Source organism: Macaca mulatta, chromosome 8 (genome assembly GCF_049350105.2).
Source record: "Macaca mulatta isolate MMU2019108-1 chromosome 8, T2T-MMU8v2.0, whole genome shotgun sequence".
Taxonomy (NCBI): domain Eukaryota; kingdom Metazoa; phylum Chordata; class Mammalia; order Primates; family Cercopithecidae; genus Macaca; species Macaca mulatta.
This window is the reverse complement of record NC_133413.1, coordinates 40,456,052-40,478,365: the sequence shown is the minus strand read 5'-3', so window position 1 is coordinate 40,478,365 and position 22,314 is coordinate 40,456,052. Positions and strand designations below refer to the sequence as shown.

Sequence of the window (22,314 nt, the reverse complement as noted above, 5' to 3'; positions counted from 1 at the left end):
AGTGGTGCGATCTCAGCTCATTGCAACCTCTGCCTCCCAGGTTCAAGAGATTCTCAGCCACCTGAGTAGCTGGGATTACAGGCACCCGCCACCACGCCCGGCTAAGTTTTGTATTTTTAGTGGTGACAGAATTTCTTCATGTTGGCCAGGCTGATCTCTAACTCCTGACCTCAAGTGATCCACCCACCTCAGACTCCGAAAATGCTGGGATTGCAGGCACAAGCCGCTGCACCCAGCCTGACATGGTATTTCAAATAAATGAACTTAAAATCATGTGGAATTAACAAAGATAAAATCTCAAAAATATAATGTTGAATGTAAAGCAACCTGTAAAAATGACACTATTTATACAAGTTTGAAAACATGCAAAAGACTATTACATATTGTTAGACATCTACAAATGCTTTAATAATATAAATACATGCCTGGAAAAGAGAAACCCGAATTCAGTCTTTATCTCAGGGTGCAGTACACAAGGGGATTTCCGTCATATCTTTTTTTCGTAACTTCTTTTCGTTTTAAGAAAAATTAAGTAAGCAAGGCAAAATACTGGAATTTAGTGGAGATGAACGGTGGATTTATGGACCTTCATGATGTTATTCTTTGCATTCTTCTTGGTATTTTAAATATTTCATAGTCAAAATAATAATTGCCTCTATATACAAAAATATATAATAGTGGTTAAAAGCACTAACCATGAGCTCTGGAGCTGGAAAGCCTGGGTTTTCTCCCATTTCTACTGCTCACTATCTGCGGGCTTTAGCAAATTACCTAACTTCTCTGAGCCTGGTTGCTTTTCTGTAAAATAAGGATAGCAGTAGCTCTTTCCTTATATTTTTATGAAGATTATATGAGTTAAAATGCAAGATGCTTAGTATTATATGTTGGGCATATAGCAAATACAAGTTTTAGGAATGTTTCTTAATTTTTTGTTGTTGTTGTTGAGATACAGTCTCTCTCTGTCACCCAGGCTGGAGTGGAGCTTACTGCGGCCTGGACCTCCTGGGCTCAAGCAATCCTCCCACCTCAGCCTCTGAGTAGCTGGGACCACAGGAGCCCGCCACCACACCCAGCTAATTTTTTAATTTTTTGTAGAAAGGCGTCTCACTATGTTGCCCAGGCTGGTCTGGAACTTCTGGCCTCAAGCGATCCTCCCACCTCAGCCTCCCACAGTGCTGGGATTACAGGCATGAGCTACTTACTGCACCTAACCCTTTTAAAAATTATTATTACTTCTCATCCTTGGAAACTCTGCTGTCAACTCTGTGGTGGCTTCCCCAACACTGTCCCCACGTCTAGTTGGGCACCCCATCCTGAGTTTTTACCCTTGCTCAAGTGGGTGGCTTTCCTTTTTTTTTTTTTTTTTTGATACAGAGTCTTGCTCTGTCATCCAGGCTGGAGTGCAGTGGTGTGATCTTGGCTCACCGCAACCTCCGTCTCCCAGATTAAGTGATTCTCCTACCTCAGCCTCCCGAGTAGCTGGGATCATAGGCATCCGCCATGCCCGGCTAAATTTTTTTGTATTTTTAGTAGAAACGGGGTTTCACTATGTTGGTCAGACTGGTTTCAAATTCCTGACCTCAGGTAATCCACCCCCCTCAGCCTCCCAAAGTACTGGGATTACAGGTGTGAGCCGCTGCACCCGATCCTTGACTGTACTATTATCTTATTTACCTTTGTATTCCAAATGTCTTGCAATGGTAGGAATATGAGTCATTATTAACAAACAAACAAATGAACAGGTGACTATCCCTTCTTTCCCCCAATAAACCTACCTGTGTTCTTTCTCCCCTTCCTCCTTCCTCTTCCCAAGGGCCCAGTACTCTAATAGACTGGCTTAAGTACCTCTAGTCATGGAAGATATACTTAGCAACACTCTTCTTGTATAACAAAAGAAACCCTTCTGTAGAAGTCACTCTTGAAACAAAAGAAAGAGTCGCTAGGGGTGGAATCTTAGATCCTAAGGCACACCCCCTCCTCCGCAGCTATTCTCTCTCTCTGCTTAGTGCGGGACCATCTCAACAAATGAGAAACACTGGAAGATAACGTGGGAACAGAGCTCTCAGGGAAAACGCCACGAGTGTTCTCTTGAAAAGTTGTGTGTGAGACACATTTTTTAAAACACAAATCATATTCTGAATGAGTAAAAGAATGTTTTTAATTTACTGGAGAAACTGGCTTGTTAAATCCTATTGTGAATTCTTTCTTAAAACCGAAGTAAGGAATTCTTTTGTTAAGTAAATATCAAACCCTTCCCTGCCAAAGATCTTTTGAAATCTTTGCCGTAATGATGCTGATGTTTTCTGTGTTTATATGTCAAATGCCTGGAGCTTAATCGTTAATGGGTAAATAAGAGACGCCGCTAGGTCCTTGCCAAGAGAGGCCCAATAGCTGAGGTTGGGAGAACAATGGCTCTGCAGGACTCCCCCAGAGAGAGAAGAGGGGAGAGGACAGTTAGGGAAAGAGTGGCTCTATTCTCTTGTAGATGCAGCTCTTGAAGGAGTCAAGGAAGAGACCAGCCTGAGGAATGAGAACGCAGGCACGTGTGCTGGAGTGGACCTGAGTCTGAACAGCTCTGGCTTTGCTTCATTTCTCCTTCTTGCCAGTAGATCAGGAATTCCTGCTGCTTTCAAGAAAACCATCAGTAGCATATGGTGCTATTGGAATCACCGCCCACCAGTGGGCAGAAGAAAGCTGGGGTCACAGGCTAATTTCCCCAGGCAGGTGGCCTGGGTTGAATTCCACGCCCGCCACTGTACGCTAATCTGCCCCACTTTAGGCATGTTATTTAACCTCTGTCCTTGGAGTCCTATGCAGCAAAATGGGGATGAGAGTGCCTACCCCATAAAGGGTTTTCTGAAAATTAATTAATATTGTAGAAAAATGCTTAGAACCGTGTCTGATGTACATGCTATATATGTTAAATATTTAACTGGCCGTTAAGGCCAGGCACATTGGCAAAGTAACCTTAAATCCAAAAACAGCAGACCAACTGTAAGGAAAGAGCTAACTGGAAATTTTTGTAAGTCTGTTTGCTGAGGAAGCCTTTTCCAGATTTTTTTTTTTTTTTTCTTTTTTTTTTGAAACAGAGTCTCGCTGTGTCACCCAGGCTGGAGGGCAGTGATGCGATCTTGGCTCACTGCACCTCTGCCTCCTGGGTTCAAGCGATTCTACTGCCTCAACTTCCTGAGTAGCTGGGATAACAGGCACATGCCACCACACTGGGCTAATTTTTGTATTTTTAGTAGAGACGGGGTTTCACCATGTTGGTCAACCTGGTCTCGAACTCCTGACCTCAGGTGATCCACCCACCTCAGCCTCCCAAAGTGCTGCGATTACAGGCATAAGCCACCGTGCCTGGTGCCTTTTCCAGATTTGAAGTTGTAGGGAGAGCTGAGGATATTCACAGGGCAAGGGCTTGAGGTAGAGAGACGAAGACTCGGGTCTGCTAAAGCAAGGTCATTCCCTGTGGACTCTAGTTCTTCAGATGGATAGAATGAGGTCAAAAATAAAGCTCTCACCCAAGTAGGAGGGAAAAAATGCTCTCAAGGATTGCCAGACTAAAAGTTTCAGAGTTGAAAAGGGCATTTCAAGCTATAAGCAGCCAGCCAAGAGCTAGGCACAGGGTGTCTCAGTTCTTGGCATTGCTGGGCCAGCATCTATACTTAGGGAAAATCCACATGGAAGGACCCCTTCTCCTCTCTCCAGGAAAACACTCAGCTCAATGACAGCTGGGTCCAAAGCAGGGGCCTAGCAAGTACTTGTCTGGGCCTCTGGTGCCGGAGTCAAAGGAGGTCCCGAACCAGCCTTGGGATTCCAGCAGGGACTTTACCCCATGTTCAGGAGGGGAATCTTCAGGTCTCCCTCAAAGACCCTCTGTGGGCAGCTCCTCCACCATCTCCTTGCTGCTGTTCAAATTCTCACTTTTTGTGTGTGCCACTTTTAATTTGTGAAGGCATTGTCACGTCTGCTAGCTCACCTGATCCGCGCCCCCATATCTTCAGAGGATACGGAAAAGTGCTATTAGAACATCTGACAGTCAAGGAAGCAGAGACTCAAATGGTTAATGTCAAGCCCAGGACCACAGAGCTATTAGCAGAGACTTACGCCTGCGCCTCTGACCCTGGCCTGGGCTCTTCACATTACACTCTGCCACACTCCCTCTCCTGTGTGAGGGCTCCCCCAGGAAAAGAGGAAAGACAGGAGTTATTCTAGGCAAAGTAACCTTAAATCTGAAAGCAGAAGATGAATTGTAAGGAAGTGCAGCTCCAGGACGTGTTCCCCTATCTTCCCATCAGACCTCAGCCAGCAGCCATGGACACAGGCCTCTCTTTCCTCCCCACCCTGCTTCCCATTCTGGGGTAGGTCCCTCCCAGCCCATTATGGCTGGGACGTGCAGCATCTTTTTTCTCTGCTTATCCAGAACCAGCTGGTTCTGCTCAACTCCCAGAGATGATTTTCTAAGAACCCCAACACTTCTATCTGCCCGGGCTGCCAGAAAGAGAAAGGGCACCCCCAGAGACACTGAAGACTCAGAGACTCCAGAAGCCGCCAGCACTTTCTATGATGTGACTGGCTCTGGGTGCTCCTTGTCTTGTGAAAGGGGCTGGCTCAAATGGCACAGATATTGAAGATCTTCCTGAAGAAGACAGGAAGAGATGCTCAGGTCAGGGAGGGAATGAGACCCCCTGAGGAAGGGACTCCTCCCAGCTGAGGAGTTGATTAGAAGCAGCCTTGGAGTTGGCAGGAGCCTTAGAGACTGCCTGAGCCAGTCCAGGAAGCTGGCTGAGGAGCTTGGGAGCAAGAGACTAAAACCAGCCAAGTTTGGGACAGAAGGGAAGGAAAGGGTTGAGCAGTGAACAGAAAGACAAAGAACAGGCAGTTCCAAAGAGCCAAGAATGCAAATCATTTGCAGACACCGCTAGCAAGAGCCTCCACCAAGGCTGCTGTGGGGGTGCCTGACGCTGTGGGCACAACCACTTCTACACGTCATGGTGAGCGTGAGCCCGTGTGTGAGCGTCCCCGCTGAGTCATCCGATATGTGTAATGATTGTGTCAGTTGTGAGTCACCAACTGTGTGTCAGTCGGGGCGGGGTGTGTGTGTGTGCTCAGTGCACAAGCACGTGAGGGCTGCCTGTGCCCAGAGTGACAGTGGAATGTGAATGAGAGCCAGAGAACCCGAGGAGCTCAGAGCACTCCCAGGGGGAAGCTGTGTTTAAAGGGCACCACGCTTCATTCACACCGTACATCACACACCACATTTCTGAACACGTTCCAGAGAAAGCCATCTGTGCCTGCTTCCTGCTGAAACCCCCTATGGAGCAGCAGTGCTGAATTCTTCAGGCTCATGGGGTTGTTATCAGAGTCAGATATGGCCACAATCTTAGAATCCTGCATTTCAAGCCCTTCATTTTGCAGAGGGAGGAACTGGCAGAGAAAACTGACACAATGGTCTCAGAGTCACAGAGCTAGCTGGTAGAAAAGCCAGGTGGGGGCCCAGGTGTCTGTCCAGACTTCCCTGCCCAGGACTCGGTATGTCAGCACAGAGTGGGTCCTTTTTCCTTTTTTCAGCAGGGATGTGATGACATCACTTCTTTTAACTAAAATGCACCCAGATCCTCCCATGAAATGACACCCTGATGTCGCGTCCTAAAGGCTGGATTTGATGAATAGCCCAAAAGGCAAAGTTGGGGCATCTCTAGCCAGACGGTTCTAGACCAAGAGTCATTTGACCTATTTTCCCAGAGCCTTGCCCCACCCAGGTCAGGAGGAGTCCACAGGGAGACCCATTCTTAGGTCTCCAGGTCCAAAACTGGCCAGGCATTTTGGCAGCCTTGATGCTGTGTGATTCAGAAGCTGCTTATGAGATGTTTGTGGATGTCTCACGCAGGACTCCTGACTCGTCATCCTGCCACCTTCCTGGTGGCCATTTCACAGCTCAATTTCTCCTGCCCCACAACAATGAAAAAATAAATGAAAGTATGGGATTTATTTTAGCAGTTTTCAAATTGAGTATCTCAAAGGGTTTAATAGGTAAAGAGCCTAACCCTATTAACTAGTAAGTTGAGGTTTGGGGATTATCTATCAGTTTCAATTACCCATTCCATTCATTCTTCTCAGATGGCTCAGAGTTGACCTGAACTTCAAAGGGATCACTTCAACCACTGGATTTATTGTTCTTATTTCATATTAATTAAGTAGTTACTATATACACAGCACTGTTGAGGCCATTCAATAGGCACAGACACTGCCCTGTATCCCCGGAGAGCAGAGATTTATTATCTCATTTATCGGAACTTCAAAGCCCTTTCGCTCCAATTACAGCTTGTCACTGACCATGGAGGCGCGGGGAGGTGCTCAGGTCACATGAGACAGGGAGAATGGGAGGGACAGAGAAATCACTGCTCCAGGCTAGATCTGGAGTGAGGCTGGTCTTACATTTGGGCCCAGGTTCTACATTCATAAACTGGTGTTTTTCCCAACAGGGCTCTGCTAAAAACATGTCCTGGAAAGGGAGGTAAAAGGATGCCTTCTCAGTCAGACGCAGTGGCTCACGCCTATAATCCCAACACTTTGGGAGGCCGAGGGAGGGTGGATCACCTGAGATCAGGAGTTCGAGACCAGCCTGACCAACATGGTGAAACCCTGTCTCTACTAAAAATACAAAAATTAGTCAAGTGTGATGGTGCGCACACCTGTAATCTCAGCTACTCAGGAGGCCGAGGCAGGAGAATCGCTTGAACCTGGGAGGTGGAAATTGCAGTGAGCTGAGATCGCACCACTGCACTCCAGCCTGATTTTTTGAGACCCCATCTCAAAAAAAAAAAAGATGCCTTCTCATGTGGCAGACTGATGGACAGATTAAGGGTTGATATAGTAAGTGTCCTTCATATGTGACACATGGGCCAAAAGAGTAGAATCACCAAATGTTTCCTTGAATATAAAAAAAATATTTGCAAGGGTATTTATGTCAGCATTATGTGTAATTGCAAAAAGCTATAAAGGACCTGAAAAATCCATTGATAGGAGATCAGTTAAATAAATCAATCATGGTACAACCATACAATGGAAGACAAGCCACTATGAAGAAGGAGTTAGATCTATCTACATTGACCCAAAAAGAGGCATGGGATTATTAGGTTTAAAAAAAGGAAAAGAGGCCGGGCACAGTGGCTCACTCCTATAATCCCTGCAGAGGCAGGAGGATCACTTGAGCCCAGGAGGTCGAGGTCGAGGCTGCAGTGAGCTATGATTGTGTCACTGCACTCTAGCCTGGGTGACAGAGCCAGACAAAAGAAAGAGAGAGAGAAAGAGAGAAAAGAAAGAAGGAAAGAAGGAAGGAAGGAAGGAAGGAAGGAAGGAAGGAAGGAAGGAAGGAAGGAAGGAAGGAAGGAAGGAAGGCAGGCAGGCAGGAAGGCAGGGAGGGAGGGAGGGAGGGAGGGAGGGAGGGAGGGAGGGAGGGAGGGAGGAAAGGAGGAAGGAAGGAAGGGAAAGAAAGAAAAGAGAGGAAGGAAGGAAGGAAAGAAGGAAGGAAGGAAGGGGAAAGAGCAAGGAACAGAATATGATGTTATTTTGCATTAAAAAATTAAAAGGGGCATCCTATAAGCAAATATGTATGTTTATATATTTGCATATGTAAACAAAAAAATAGGAAAATGTATAAAAGTGTAAAAATGTGGGAAAAGTGTAGTACATAAAAAATGTAGAGAGATACACATGAAGCTGGTTATAATGTTTACTTCAGAGGGTGGGGTTAAAATGGGTAACAAAATTAATATTTTGTATACTCTACATGTTTTGCCTTATCCATATAAGTTACAAAAACTTATATGGATAAGTCAAAACATATTTAAGGTTTATACATACAAACTACACTTTATAAAGTTTATATTTATAAATATAAACTTACATTAAATATATTAATAAACATAAACATGTTTATAACCTAAGAATAAAATGTATTACAAAAATAAAGAATAGACAAAATGGGCTTGCAGATGCTGCCTGGCCACACTCATCCTTGGCGCTTGCCCCCATGGAGGACTCACCTACTGTGACACTCGGAGAGCTGGCAGCCATCACTCAAGAAATCAGGACACATTTGGCCTCTGCTGCAGCATCAGGGAACAAAACAAGGACTAAGGCTGTCAGTTCTCAAGAAAAATACTGATGTGCATAAACATATGTGACATAAATTTATTCAGTGACTTTGAGATATCTTACTCTAAACAGATAAAATTAATTAAAACTAGTGCAAATTTCTGGCAACAGTATTTCAACTCCCCATTATTTATTGAGGACATTGAAAATTGGAACACATCACAGATCCTTAAGTCATTCTCTGAATCAGGAGGAGAAAAGGGGAAGGCAGAGAGCACTCAATATTTGTGCCAGGCACTGGGCTGAGTGCTGTACCTACATTATCCCACCTGATGCTTGCAATAACCCTGCAAGGTGGGAGTAAAAGGAACACACACACACACACGCTCACACACGTGATCACACACACACTCATACACTCACACTCAAGCATGCGCTAGACAATACAGAACAAAGCAAGCATTGGCAACTAATAGAAGTATAGTGCTGGCTAAGCACAGTGGCTCACATCTATAATCCCGGAGCTTTAGGCTAGGAGTTTGAGACCCAGCCTAGGCAACATAGCAAGACACCATCTCTACAAAACATTTTTTAAATAAAAATCTTTTATTTTTCTTCAGATGGAGTCTCGCTCTGTCACCCAGGCTGGAGCCCAGTGGTGCAATCTCAGCTCACTGCAGCCTCCACCTCCCAGACTCAAGTGATTCTCATGCCTCAGTCTCCCAAGTAGCTGAGATTACAGATGTGAGGCACCACGCCCAGCTAATCATATATTTTTAGTAGAGACGGGGTTTTGCCATGTTGGCCAGGCTAGTCTCAAACTCCTGACCTCAAGTGATCTGCCCGCCTTAGCCTCCCAAAGTGCTGGGATTACAGGCGTGAGCCACCACACCTGACCTAAATAAAAATCATTTTTAAAAACAGGTATAGTGCCTCAGGGCTCAAGGAAGCAATACCCCTATGGCTGTATGGTAAGCAGCAGGCAAGGCTACTGATCAGACCAGGGTAGTAGTAATTCCAGAGTTCTTTGCACACTTAGCCAGGAGACTGGCTAGCTCAGCACTGCCTGGGTTCACTTTATCCTTTTTACGGCTCTAAAGCTGTGAGAGGCGGGACCTAAGCCTAAAAGGAAGTGAAATGAGGCAGGACTCTCTTCACTGCAAGTGACTGAAAACTAGCTCAATCCAGCAAGGCAGCAAATTATTTGGCTCTCATAACTAAAAATGTCCATGAGTAGATGGCTTCTGGCTCAGTGGGATCAGGGGTCAGCTAATATCAACCAAAACTTATTCTGTCCCTTCATTTCTTCTGCGTTGGCTCCATTTTTCAAGCAGGCTCTTTTGAGAGAGCAGCAAAGATGGCCCCAGAAATTTCACGTTACTTACTGCCTTGCAAGTAGCTATTCCAATGAAAAGAAAGCACCTCATTCCCAGCAGTTTCAGCAAAAGTGCAGGGATGACTGTCATGGGCCTAGCTTGGGTCACATGCCCATTTCTGAGTTAACTACCATGCTGATCTGATTGCCTATGGAGGGTCAGGCCTTCCCAAATCACATGGACTAGAAATGGGGTAGTGATCCTCCCCACCCCAAAAAAAATGGAAGGATAGTGGCAAAGGAATATAGGAGGGATATTGGACAAGCAGACCACAGATGACCTTCACAATGTCACATAGAGTCCTACCAATAAGAGGACAAGGATGGTGACTCACATCTGTAATCCCCACAACTCGGGAAGCTAAGGAAAGAGAATTACTTGAGGCTAAGAGTTCGAGACCAGCCTGGGCAACATAGTGAGACTTCATCTCAATTAAAAATTAGCTGGGGGTGGTGGTGGACTCCTATAGTCCCAAGTACTTGGGAGGCTGGGGTGGGGACATCATTTGAGGCCAGGATGTCGAGGCTGCAGTGAGCTATGATTGCACCACTGCACTCCAGCCTGGGCAATAGGCCAAGACAAGAAAGAAAGAAAGAAAGAAAGAAAGAAAGAAAGAAAGAAAGAAAGAGAAAGAAAGAAAGAAAGAAAAGAGAGGAAGGAAGGAAGAAAGGAAGGAAGGAAGGAAGGAAGGAAGGAAGGGAGGAAGGGAGGGAGGGAGGGAGGGAGGGAGGGAGGGAGGGAAACCCACCAACAAACTGTAAACTGTGAGAATGTGAGAAGTTGGTAGGCATTAGTTTTTTTGTTTGTTTGTTTTTGTTTTTTGTTTTTTGTTTGAGACGAGTCTGGCTCTGTTATCCAGGCTTGAGTGCAGTGGTGTGATCTCAGTTCACTGCAACCTTCACCTCCCGGGTTCAAGCGATTCTCCTGCCTTGAGTATCTGGGATTACAGGCACATGCCACCACACCCAGCTAATTTTTGTATTTTTAGTAGAGACGGGGTTTCAACATGTTGGTCAGGCTGGTCTCAAACTCCTGACCTCAAGATCTGCCTGCCTCGGCCTCCCAAAGTGCTGGGATTACAGGCATGAGCCATCACGCCCGGCCAGCATGAGTTTTTCATTTTTCATATCTTGGCCACCACAAGGCCCTTGGAAATTATTCAACATGATAGAAGTTCTGAAGACCCTGAGAACCCTCTTTTTCCATTGCCAAGGTTAAGGATTCAGGGAGGATGCCCAAGAACTCCGCGAAAAGCCTTGTCAATAAATACTGGAACCATCAGTTCCTGACAGCCCACACAGGACATGGGGAGTTCCAGTTGCCTAAAGAACTGTAACAGTAGAAGCTTCTCGATGCTAAGGAGGCTGGAAATGTCCTCCCAGGAGCCAAGGACACAGGTTTCAGCTCATGCTCTGCCTCTAACAAGCCACAAGACCTTGAAAACATGCTTAAGTGTTGGGGGCGGTCAGAGCTTTCATATGGAAAATAAAGAGGTTGGGCAAAGCAACATGACATGCAAAGTCGTCTCCAGTTTCAAAATTGATTCTAAGTCAGAGTCACCCGAGTTGGAAAAAGTTTATGGGTAAATAAATTTTACCCATAGGTAAAATGACTAAATAAATAAGTGAGAAAACAGTAGGCTAAAAAAGCAAAACAAAACAAAACAAAATCCCACACCACACCCACCAGCCAAATCTGTGACAATTTGAGCAATAAATAAATGCTAACAGTAATGGATTATAACCCACTAATAAAATAACAACCTACAAGTTCATACTGATATCCATCCATCCATCCATTTATGCATACATGGGAAGGTCAAGGAAAAGCTCTTCTTACAGTAAAATGTTAATTAATAAACTAACAAGGAATAATGATGTTACAAAATCATCAGTGGATATTTAAACTGGTGGTTCAAAGTTTAATGAGGAACAAGATATTTACAAAGTCTCAAGGCATCTCCCCATAAATTACTTATTAATTACAAAGAGGAAACATAGTAACTTTACAGTGATGAAACCTGAAGGCTACTACCTTAGCCAGTGATCAAAAGTTAACGTCCGCTGGCTGGGTGCAGTGGCTCACGTCTGTAATCCCAACACTTTGGGAGGCCACGGCTGGTGGATCGCCTGAAGTCAGGAGTTCGAGACCAGCCTGGTCAACATGGTGAAACCCCATCTCTACCAAAAATACAAAAAATTAACCCAGCATGGTGGCAGGCGGGCCTGTAATCCCAGCTACTTGGGAAGCTAAGGAAGGAGAAACTCTTGAACCAGAGAGACAGAGGTTGCAGTTAGCCAAGATTGCGCCATTGCACTCCAGCCTGGGCAATAAGAGTGAAACTCCATCTAAAAAGAAAAAAAAAAAAGTTAACATCTCCAGTGTTGGAATAGGCCAACATCATGTGTATCTTTGATATGGTGTTCTGAGGAGGTCACAGCATCTCCCCAGTGTCCTGCCCAAAACCCATAACCTGAATTTAATCACAAGAAATGTTACTTAATAATTGACCTGTACTATTTTAAAATGTCAAGGTATAATTTGAACTTTTTTGCCACACACATACAAAAAGTCAAGGTCATAAAACACAAAGAAGGCTAAGGAATTGCCCAATTTAAAAGAACTGAAGAGACAATAACAATTAAATGCAATGTGTGATCCTGGATTAAATCCTGAATTGAAGAAAAAAATAGTTGTCAAGGACATTACTGAGTGTAATTGATGAAATTGAATATGGATGATGACATGAGCATGCATAGCAACCTGCCTGGTGTGGGTAGTCCAGGGACACCAAGCCCCGACGCTCCAGCTAAGGCGTTCATTCCCGAGCCTGGGGACTGTGGCACCCAGCCTTCTGAAGCTTCATGGTCCCAGGATTTCTTTCATCTTCTGCTTCCCTCTTTAAGCTTTCTGATTCGTTCATTGGCATAGTCTGCTGGGAGAGGCAGCAGAAATGTCTGGAAGATTCTCCAGAGCCCCAACAGTCTGCCACCCTCACCTCTCACATCTACTTCAGCTCCAGTTCTTTCCCTGTTCCCACAGGGAGAGTCCATCCTAAACAGGGAGTTGGTGACCTGATGTCCCTCAGGAGCTCAGGAGGCCCTGACGCAGTGTGAGTTCAGGTCCCACTGGTGTCCAGAGGGAACTTCCAAGTGTGGAATCCCTTACACAGAAATACTTTCTGTAAACCACTCCTCCTTGCTTCTTCCCATCCTGGCTCAGTGCCCAACCCCAGCTCCAGCACCAGGAGGGAGCACTCACCCAGTTCAAAGCAGCACATCTGTCCAAGAGAAAAAAGCAAAGTCACCAATATGAGCCAAGTTACTGAGATGGAGGAAAAAAACTCTAGGCCACAGTCAGGATTCTAGTTCTAACTCTCTTTTATTTATTTTTATTTTTATTTTTATATTTTTTTGAGGCGGAGTTTCACTCTTGTTGCCCAAGCTGGCGTGCAATGGTGCAATCTCGGCTCATTGCAACCTCTGCCTCTCAGGTTCAAGCGATTCTGCTGCCTCAGCCTCCCAAGTAGCTGGGACTACAGGCGTATGCCACCACACCCGGCTAATTTTTTTGTATTTTTAGTAGAAACAGGGTTTCACCATGTTAGCCAGGCTGGTCTCAAACTCCTGACCTCAGGTGATCTGCCCGCCTTGGCCTCCCAAAGTGCTGAGATCACAGGCGTGAGCCACCACGCCCGGCCTATTTTTTATTTTTTTAAGAGATGGAAATCTGGCTACTTTGCTTAGGCTCGACTTGAACTCCTGGCCTTAAGTGGTCCTCCCCACTCAGCCTCCCAAGTAGCTGGGACAACAAGTGCATGCCATCACTCACAAACTAACTCTTACAACCACGTACTGAGTATCAGCCCTGTTGCAGGCATCATGTTGTAAGTTTTACACACGTTTTCTTTCGTCCTAATGATGCCCATGTTACAACAGAGGAAACTGAAGCCTCAGAGAGATTTAAATACTTCTCCATACCTCCCAAAAGATTTTAAAATAAAACCCAAATGGATTCACAATGTACTATTTTTTTTTTCAATGAAGAAATGTAGAATGTTTATATAACTGTAGGAACTGGAGACCTACACAGGCCAGACTCTGTACTAGAAGACATTAAAAACACACATTTGATTATATAAAATGTAAAATATGGTAAAAGACACCTTAAACAAAACTAAAAGACAAAAGACTGAAAGAAACATAAGAATTGGTAGCCCATAACATAAGAATTGATAGCCCTAACACACAAAGATTGCCTACAAATTGATTAGAAAAAGACAGTCAGGCCGGGCGCGGTGGCTCAAGCCTGTAATCCCAGCACTTTGGGAGGCCGAGACGGGCGGATCACGAGGTCAGGAGATCGAGACCATCCTGGCTAACACGGTGAAACCCCGTCTCTACTAAAAAAATACAAAAAAAACTAGCCGGGCAAGGTGGCGGGCGCCTGTAGTCCCATCTACTCGGGAGGCTGAGGCAGGAGAATGGCGTAAACCCGGGAGGCGGAGCTTGCAGTGAGCCGAGATCCCGCCACTGCACTCCAGCCTGGGCGACAGAGCGAGACTCCGTCTCAAAAAAAAAAAAAAAAAAAAAAAGAAAAAGACAGTCAGAAAAAGAGAGGCCATGTACAGTGGCTCACACCTGTAATCCCAGTGCTTTGGGAGGCCAAGGCAGGAGGATCACTTGAGTCTAGGAGTTCAAGACCAGCCTGGGTAACATAGTGAGACCCCCATTTCTACATAAATTGTTAAGTTTTAGCCAAGTGTGGTGGCATGTACCTGTAGTTCCATTCACTCAAGAGACTGAGGTGGGACGATCACTTGAACCCAGGAGTTCAAGTCTGCAGTGAGTTATGGTCACACCACGGCACCCCAGCCCAGGAAACAGAACACGACCCTGTCTCTAACAAAAAAAATAAATTAAATTAAATGTAAATTTAAAACAAATTATTGTACAACTACACTATGGAATATCATGCAGTTATCAAAAATATTAACGAGCACATGCCAACGTATTGGCCCAGACTGTAGATTTCCACACTATATTCTTAAACTTTATAAAAGGGCATAGGGCCGGGTATGGTGGCTCATGCCTGTAATCCCAGCACTTTGGGAGGCCAAGGCATGCGGATCACCTGAGGTCAGGAGTTCGAGACCAGCCTGGCCAACATGGTAAAACCCCATCTCTACTAAAAATACAAAAAAAAAAAAAAAATTAGCCAGTCATGGCCGGGCACGGTGTCTCACACCTATAATCCAGCATTTTGGGAGGCCAAGGCAGGCAGATCACGAGGTCAGGAGATAGAGGCCATCCTGGCCAACATGGTGAAACCTCGTCTCTACTAAAAATACAAAAATTAGCTGGGCATCGTGGCATGCACCTGTAGTCCCAGCTACTTAGGAGGCTGAGGCAGGACAGCCTGGGTGACAGAGTGAGACTCCATCTCCAAAAAATTAATTAACTAATTAACTAAAATGTAAACATTTTTAAAAAATTAAAAAGTGCTGGGCACGGTGGTTCATGCTTGTAATCCCAGCACTTTGGGAGGCCGAGGCGGGCAGATCATGAGATCAGGAGATTGAGACCATCCTGGCTAACACGGTGAAATCCCGTCTCTACTAAAAATACAAAAAAATTAGCCAGGCGTGGTGGCGGGCACCTGTAGTCCCAACTATTTGGGAGGCTGAGGCAAGAGAATGGCGTGAACCCAGGAGGCAGAGTTTGCGGTGAGCCGAGATCACGCCACTGCACTCCAGCCTGGGCGACAGAGTGAGACTCCGTCTCAACAACAACAACAAAAAATTAAAAAGTACATATATAGTATGATTCAATTTTGTTAAAACACTTGTTTAAAGAAACAAAAACCCATATATGCATACATATGTTTGCTTCTGTTTCCCTTATCACGCATTAAGTACTGGAAATATGGAAAAAAATATGAAAAAAAAATGCACTATTAAGTAGTGGAAATATGCAAGCAAGCTTAGCACTGGTTACTTAGTAGGCATGAGAGGCAAAGAGTAGCAAGAATGAGTGTTCAATTTGTTTTTGTATCCCTATTTAATTTAATTTGTTAGAAAAGAGCAGGTAACTTTTGTAATTTTCACAATTTTAAAAAATTAAGGACAGGCTGGGAGCAGTGATTCATGCCTTTATAATCCCAGCACTTTGGGAGGCTGAGGCGGGTGGGTTACTTGAACTCAGGAGTTTGACACCAGCCTAGCCAACATGACGAAACCCAGAGTCTACTAAAAATACAAAAATTAGCCAGGTATGGTGGCCTATAGTCCCAGCTACTCAGGAGGCTGAGGTGGGAGGATCACCTGAACCCAGGAGGTGGAGGCCCTGATTGCACCACTGCACTCCAGCCTGGGCAACCAGAGTGAGACCCTGTCTCAAAAATAAACAAATATCTCACTGTTACACTGAAACTTACTTTATTTAATAAATAAATATAAGTAAATAAATAAATAATAAATTAATGACCTTCCAATCCAAGGATCACTATATACAGTTGCTCAGGTTCAGCACTGTATAAAGGATCTGGGGTGGGAGGTATGTGTAGTATTCACATCGTACATGTCAGGGAATGAAGGGATGTGTGGAGACACCAGCCAAAGTTCTGAAGCTGCAGGGGAGAGTCCTCTCCTACTTAAAACCCACACCATACAATGGATCACACACACACTCAGAACAGCTGCAAGTACATTGCTGACACTCTCATATGCACCACTGTGCCTCTCCCAGACACACTTCAGGGGGCCTAATTCCTTACCCTTCCCCACTTTGAACCTGGTATAATCCCTTTACTTAATGGAGGAATTCGGGTTAAGGCAAAGGTACAAGCTGCCAGAGACAGACATGCCCTGGCATTGGAGGGCAGGGGTGGGCAGGGAGCATAAGCGATGAGAGTGTGGCACATGTATGCCCTCAGCCAGGAAGATTGCAGTGCAGATGTTCCGGAAAGCACAACCAGGATAAGGCTGCCACCACAGTTGTTCAAGCTATGCGGTAATATACTAAATTTAACACAATTTTACCTGAGCAAGGGGCATTGTTTTCCAATTTGCACAGAGATGCCATATGGGCAGACAGAAGCCCCACTAGTAATTGACAGAGACAGAATCCAACCCCAGGCTCTGCTTCATTATCAGCTGTATGACTTTGGAGATAAAAATAAGATCATGGATGTTACAGCACTTTTTGAAAAGTCATTAATATAAGGTATCGTTATAAACAATTCTCCATTCTCCAGCCAGCAGACTGCTGGAGATCATCTCATCTGTTCCCAGTCTCTAGGCATATGAGAATATAGGCCACTGGGAGAGACTCACATCTGAGGTTTCTTCAAAAACACTGGAGCCCACAGTGATCTCTCATTCTTCCCATTTCTATCACATTTAGGTCTGTAGCAGGCATTTAGAAATCAGTGTGTTTTACAAGTTCAATAATCTTTCTTTGAGTGAGTAAGGTATATATGTGTGGGATGTGTGCATGTGTACATATATGTGTTCTCAATAATATCTGAAACTCCCAGAAGACAGACATTGTCCTTCTTTGCATTTCCTACAGCCCTGTAGCACCTTACAGGTATTCATCAACTGTTTTCTGAGACTCCGTCTCAAAAAAAAAAAAAAAAAAAAACTGTTTTCCCAGGTATCTTTTATTTATGTATGTATGTATTTATTTATTTAGAGACAGAGGCTGGAGTACAGTGGTGCGATCTCAGCTCACTGCAACCTCCGCATCCTGGGTTCAAGCAACCCTCCCCCCACAGCCTCCCAAGTAGCTGGGACTACAAGCACCCGCCACCACACCTGGCTAATGTTTCTATTTTTAGTAGAGACAGAGTTTGGCCACGTTGGCCAGACTGGTCTCAAACTCCTGACCTCAGGTGATCCACCTGCCTCGGCCTCCCAAAATGCTGGGATTACAGGTATGAGCCACTGTGCCCAGCCTCCCAGGTATCTTAACTGTGTTAAGATATCACTGCCCGTGTAGTCTAGATTTAAACAAATGAAAGCTCTTCTAATAGAGATGAAATTAAATAACATATAGATGACGGCTACACAGTACTTGGTCTGTGATAGATGCTTATAAATATTTCTTTCTCTTTACTCTACTTATGATGCAGAGCGAATAACATTCATTCAACAACATTCATTCAAGGCCATTTTTTTTTTTTTTCGAGATGGAGTTTCACTCTTGTTGCCCAGGCTGGAGTGCAATGGTGCTATCTCAGCTCACCACAACCTCTGCCTCCCGGGTTCAAGCGATTCTCCTGTCTCAGCCTCCCGAGTAGCTGAGATTACAGGCATGTGCCACCACACCTGGCTAATTTTGTATTTTTAGTGGAGACAGGGTTCTCCATGTTGGTCAGGCTGGTCTTGAACTCCCGACCTCAGGTAATTCGCCCGCCTCAGCCTCCCAAAGTGCTGGGATTACAGGCATGAGCCACTGCGCCCAGTCAAGGTCATTTGTTAAGTATCAGGCAATGTGCTGGGTATTGGGGATAAAATGATATGTAAAAAAGTCTTTTATCGAGTTCTGTGGGTCATCTGGCCAGAAAAAACGACCTTGATGGTGAACTCCCATGTTATGTGAAGTTGTGAACAGGCACTTTTAGATGGAGCATAACGAAGGGATAATTGGATGTATTCATGATTTTCTAGGGTTGAAAGGGGGTAGGATATGGCAGTTTTGAAGGTGATGTTTGAACAGGGTCTTGAGGGATAACTAGGAGTTCACAGAGCTGAAAAACAACAAGAGCATCATAGATAGAGGAAGCAGAATAAGAGAAGCCACTCTCAATTTTTAAAGTTAGTTTGAAAATAACCATCTTCTTGAACAGAGCTATGACTCAACGCAATACCAGGGAAATGACCCCAAATCAAAATCAGCTCATAGGAAGAGACAAAAGCATTTCAGACCCGGGCCCTCCATCCACCATCCCACCCCTAGGTCTCTTCCGGGCCTGACACTAGCCTTTACCAACATGTAGTTTAAAGGTGTTTGTGGCTGTTTTGTTTTGTTTTAATGGAGTCTTGCTGCCACCCAGACTGGAGTGCGGTGGTGCAATCTCAGCTCACTGCAACCTTTGCCTCCTGGGTTCAAGCAATTCTCCTGCCTCAGCCTCTCAGGTAGCTGGGATTACAGGCGCCTGCCACCATGCCAGGCTAATTTTTGTATTTTTAGCAGAGATGGGGTTTCACGATGTTGAGCAGGCTAGTCTCGAGCTCCTGACCTCAAGGGATCTGCCCACCCTGGCCTCCCAAAGTGCTGGGATTACAAGCATGAGCCACAGCACCCGGCCATAAAGGGGTTTGTGGCTTTTTCAAGTTTGCAAGTTATTATTTTCCTTTATCTAGAAAATAACTATTTTTAAAGCCAAAGACTAAAAGTTACAAGCAGCCCCAGGGATTTATTTTAAAACTGAGAATTTCCCCAAGGCCTGAAATTTGGTGTCTGGGTTCCAGACCTGGGGGTAATTGTTTGGCTCCCCTCTCAGACCTGCCCTCCCACCCTGCACCATCTGTTCAGCAGGGCACAGCTTCCCAAAGGTCTGCCCAGTCCTCTCCTGGTAACCCTACCTGGGGAGAAAAGCCATTCCTATGACCCACCAGATCAAAGATAGAGCCCACAGTGTTTACGGTATCAGCTTTCGCTCCCCGAGGGAAGGGCTGTATCTTTCTTTATGGCTACAAAACCAACGGTGGCTTTGTGAATGACCGGCCCTGTTGGCACCTCCAGGCACAGGAGCCCAGCTGCTGCCCCAGCCCAGGTAAGGAGGAGGCTGCGGACAGGGCGCCCAGCCCGAGAACAAAGCTATCAGTCCCATCGCTGCAGGGTACCAGCCTCGCCCTCACACCTGCCAGGCGGGGGCCTTTTCTTTCTCAGTTAACTTCTTTGTCTGCCTGGTTCAGCACCAAGCACACTGGAGACTCCAGGTTTGTGGCAGCCCAGTTTTGGGACAAGACCTTGAGATCTGGCCTCAGGAGATCTGGGTCATACCCTTCCTCTACCTATGACCAGGTGCCTGTCTGAGCCTCAGTTTCCCCATCTTTTTTTTTTTGAGACGAAGTCTCGCTCTGTCACCCAGGCTGGAGTGCAGTGGTGCGATCTCGGCTCTCTACAAGCTCTGCCTCCCGGGTTCACGTCATTCTCCTGCCTCAGCCTCCCAAGTAGCTGGGACTATAGGTACCTGCCAGCACGCCCGGCTAATTTTTTGTATTTCTAGTAGAGACGGGGTTTCACTGTGTTAGCCAGGATGGTCTCGATCTCCTGACCTTGTGATCCACCCACCTTGGTCTCCCAAAGTGCTGGGATTACAGGCGTGAACCACCACGCCCGGCCAGTTTCCCCATCTTTAAATGATGGTGATCATCATGTCTGACCTGACTGCCTTTCAAGGTTGGTCACTCATGTAAAAGGGCAGCATCGTGGGGCAGCAGAGGCAGCGCAGGGTGGAGGCTGAGGGCTCAGCTGGAGCTTACCAGCCAGGCTGTTATTTCCTAGTTATGTGACCCCAGGCAAGTTATGTAACCTCTCTGATGCCTCAGTGTTCCTCATCTGTAAAATGGGATTATAACAGTTCCTGCTTCACAGGGTCATTAGGAGGATTAAATGAGATCATGTTTATAAAGAGCTTAGGACAGCATCTGGCACATAATACAATTTAGCCAGCATCTACTCTGTGGAAGGTGCGGGGTGGGGTGGTTTACAGAGATCAAAGGCACCGAGTTCACAGCATGGTGACTGCGAAGAGAATCAAATGAAATAACAATTGCAAAGGCAAATCAGGTCATTAACCCCGCACGCACACCCCACTTCAAACATCGTGTGTGTGTGTGTGTGTGTGCCTGTGTCTGTGTCTCCACTGCATGTTGTGATACCTGCCTCCCTCTCCAGCCCCTCAGTCATTACCCTCCAGCCACACCGGACTCCTTTCTTGTCCTGGAACCTATCAAACTCTTTCCTGTCTCAAGCCTCTGCAGTCCTCTCTGCTTGAACTGTGGCTCCTGCAGAGAAAGCATCACAATCTCCGGGGAACTGATTGGAAATGCACATTCTCCAGCCCCGCCCAGACCTCCTGAATCAGAAACCCTGGGGTGGGCCAAGCAAGCCATGCTTTCTGGGGCACAGGTGATTCTGATGTGTGCTGAAGTTTAAGAACCACTGGCCGAGAACATTTTTAGGTCTGCTCTTCTTTTGCCTGGCCCCTCCCTCATGGAAGAATTCCTTCTTATTCCTCTCTAAAGAGTGGCTGCTGCCAAAAAACATTTGTGAGATGGCCTGGGTTTTCTTTGTTGATTTATCATTTAGTTTGGAAGAAATCAGAAGTCTCTTTAAGAAGCCAGTTTGAGGCCGGGCGCGGTGGCTCAAGCCTGTAATCCCAGCACTTTGGGAGGCCGAGATGGGCGGATCACGAGGTCGGGAGATCGAGACCATCCTGGCTAATACGGTGAAACCCCGTCTCTACTAAAAAAAATACAAAAAACTAGCCGGGAGAGGTGGCGGGCGCCTGTAGTTCCAGCTACTGGGGAGGCTGAGGCAGGAGAATGGCGTAAACCTGGGAGGCGGAGCTTGCAGTGAGCTGAGATCTGGCCACTGCACTCCAGCCTGGGCGACAGAGCGAGACTCCGTCTCAAAAAAAAAAAAAAAAAAAGCCAGTTTGAAACATCCGCCCCAATGGGAACAGTTCTAGATGAAGTCGGAAGATCTGGAGGCAGCGCAGTAACACACATAGGTTTTCTGGCCATATGGACATTTCAGAGAAAACAATGCACAGAGGCCTGGAGCAGGTGAACTGGCTTAAGTAGAGAGAAACTAAGTCATTTGGGGATATTTAGCACCTAATATCAAGGCAGAAATGTCAAAGACGTAATTAACAGTTATATTCTAATCTCAATAGTAGCTAAGTACAGACTTAAACATAAGCCCGTATATAACAAAATAACCCCAGGAGACACAAAGAAAATCTAGAAAGTTGCTGCTAAAAACAGTTATGTTAGTGATATCTAGGAAAGTTTTTTTTTTTTTTTTAACATGTCATTGTGGTTTACAAATGAAAATTGAGGCCAGGCGTGGTGGTTCACGCCTGTAATACCAGCACTTTTGGAGGCCGAGGTGGTGGCTGCCTGTAATCCCAGCTACTAAGGAGGCTGAGGAAGAAGAATCGCTTGAACCTGGGAGGCGGAGGTTGCAGTGAGCCGCGATCGTGCCACTGCACTCCAGCCTGGGCAATAGTGTGAGACTCCGTCTCAGGAAAAAAAAAAAAAAAAAAAAGAAAGAAAATTGAAACTTCACCAATTTATGGCTATTGCCTAAAGAATTTGTAAATGCATGGGTCATTGCAAGCATCTTGCTGACATGTCTCGGTCTGTGTTACCCTGGCGGACATCACCACACTCACCTGACAGGCAGCAGCTTCCTTCCAGTAAAAGCAAAGAATCTGAAAGGAATGGAAAAGGCTCCACACAGTGCCATTTTATAGAAGGAAATGCAACAAGGTCACAGACCAGGAGGACAGCAGCCCAGGCCGGCTGGGCATGGAGGAAGGCCCAGGATGCTGCTGGGCATGAACAGACTTCCTCATACAATGTGCCTCTGAAGAAATAATGCAATTGTGCGGGGCCAGAGGAGCCACAAATAGAACAAAGGGAGGAAAGGAAAAATCAATACGCAGTAAAGAGGAGGAAGGGAGCCCGGCACAATGTCTGAATCTTGCTGGCAAGAAAAGGAAACAGGTGGTCTAAGCAAGCAACCCTTCACCCCACATTGTAATGCCTGGGCATGGACGTGTTCCATAGACCACTCACTGAGAAGTCTTCGCAAAAACA

The 22,314-nt window shown here is 45.7% G+C and overlaps 1 protein-coding gene across 1 annotated transcript; it reads left to right on the top strand.

Annotated features, from left to right (window-relative positions):
• The first annotated feature begins 2,341 nt into the window (after positions 1-2,341).
• Positions 2,342-20,644, top strand: LINC03042 (long intergenic non-protein coding RNA 3042). Its single transcript, XM_015145077.3, is given in 5 exon segments — positions 2,342-2,345; positions 4,684-4,994; positions 16,775-16,861; positions 16,863-16,879; positions 20,392-20,644. Coding segments are annotated over 5 exon segments (672 nt in total).
• The last annotated feature ends 1,670 nt before the right edge of the window (positions 20,645-22,314 follow it).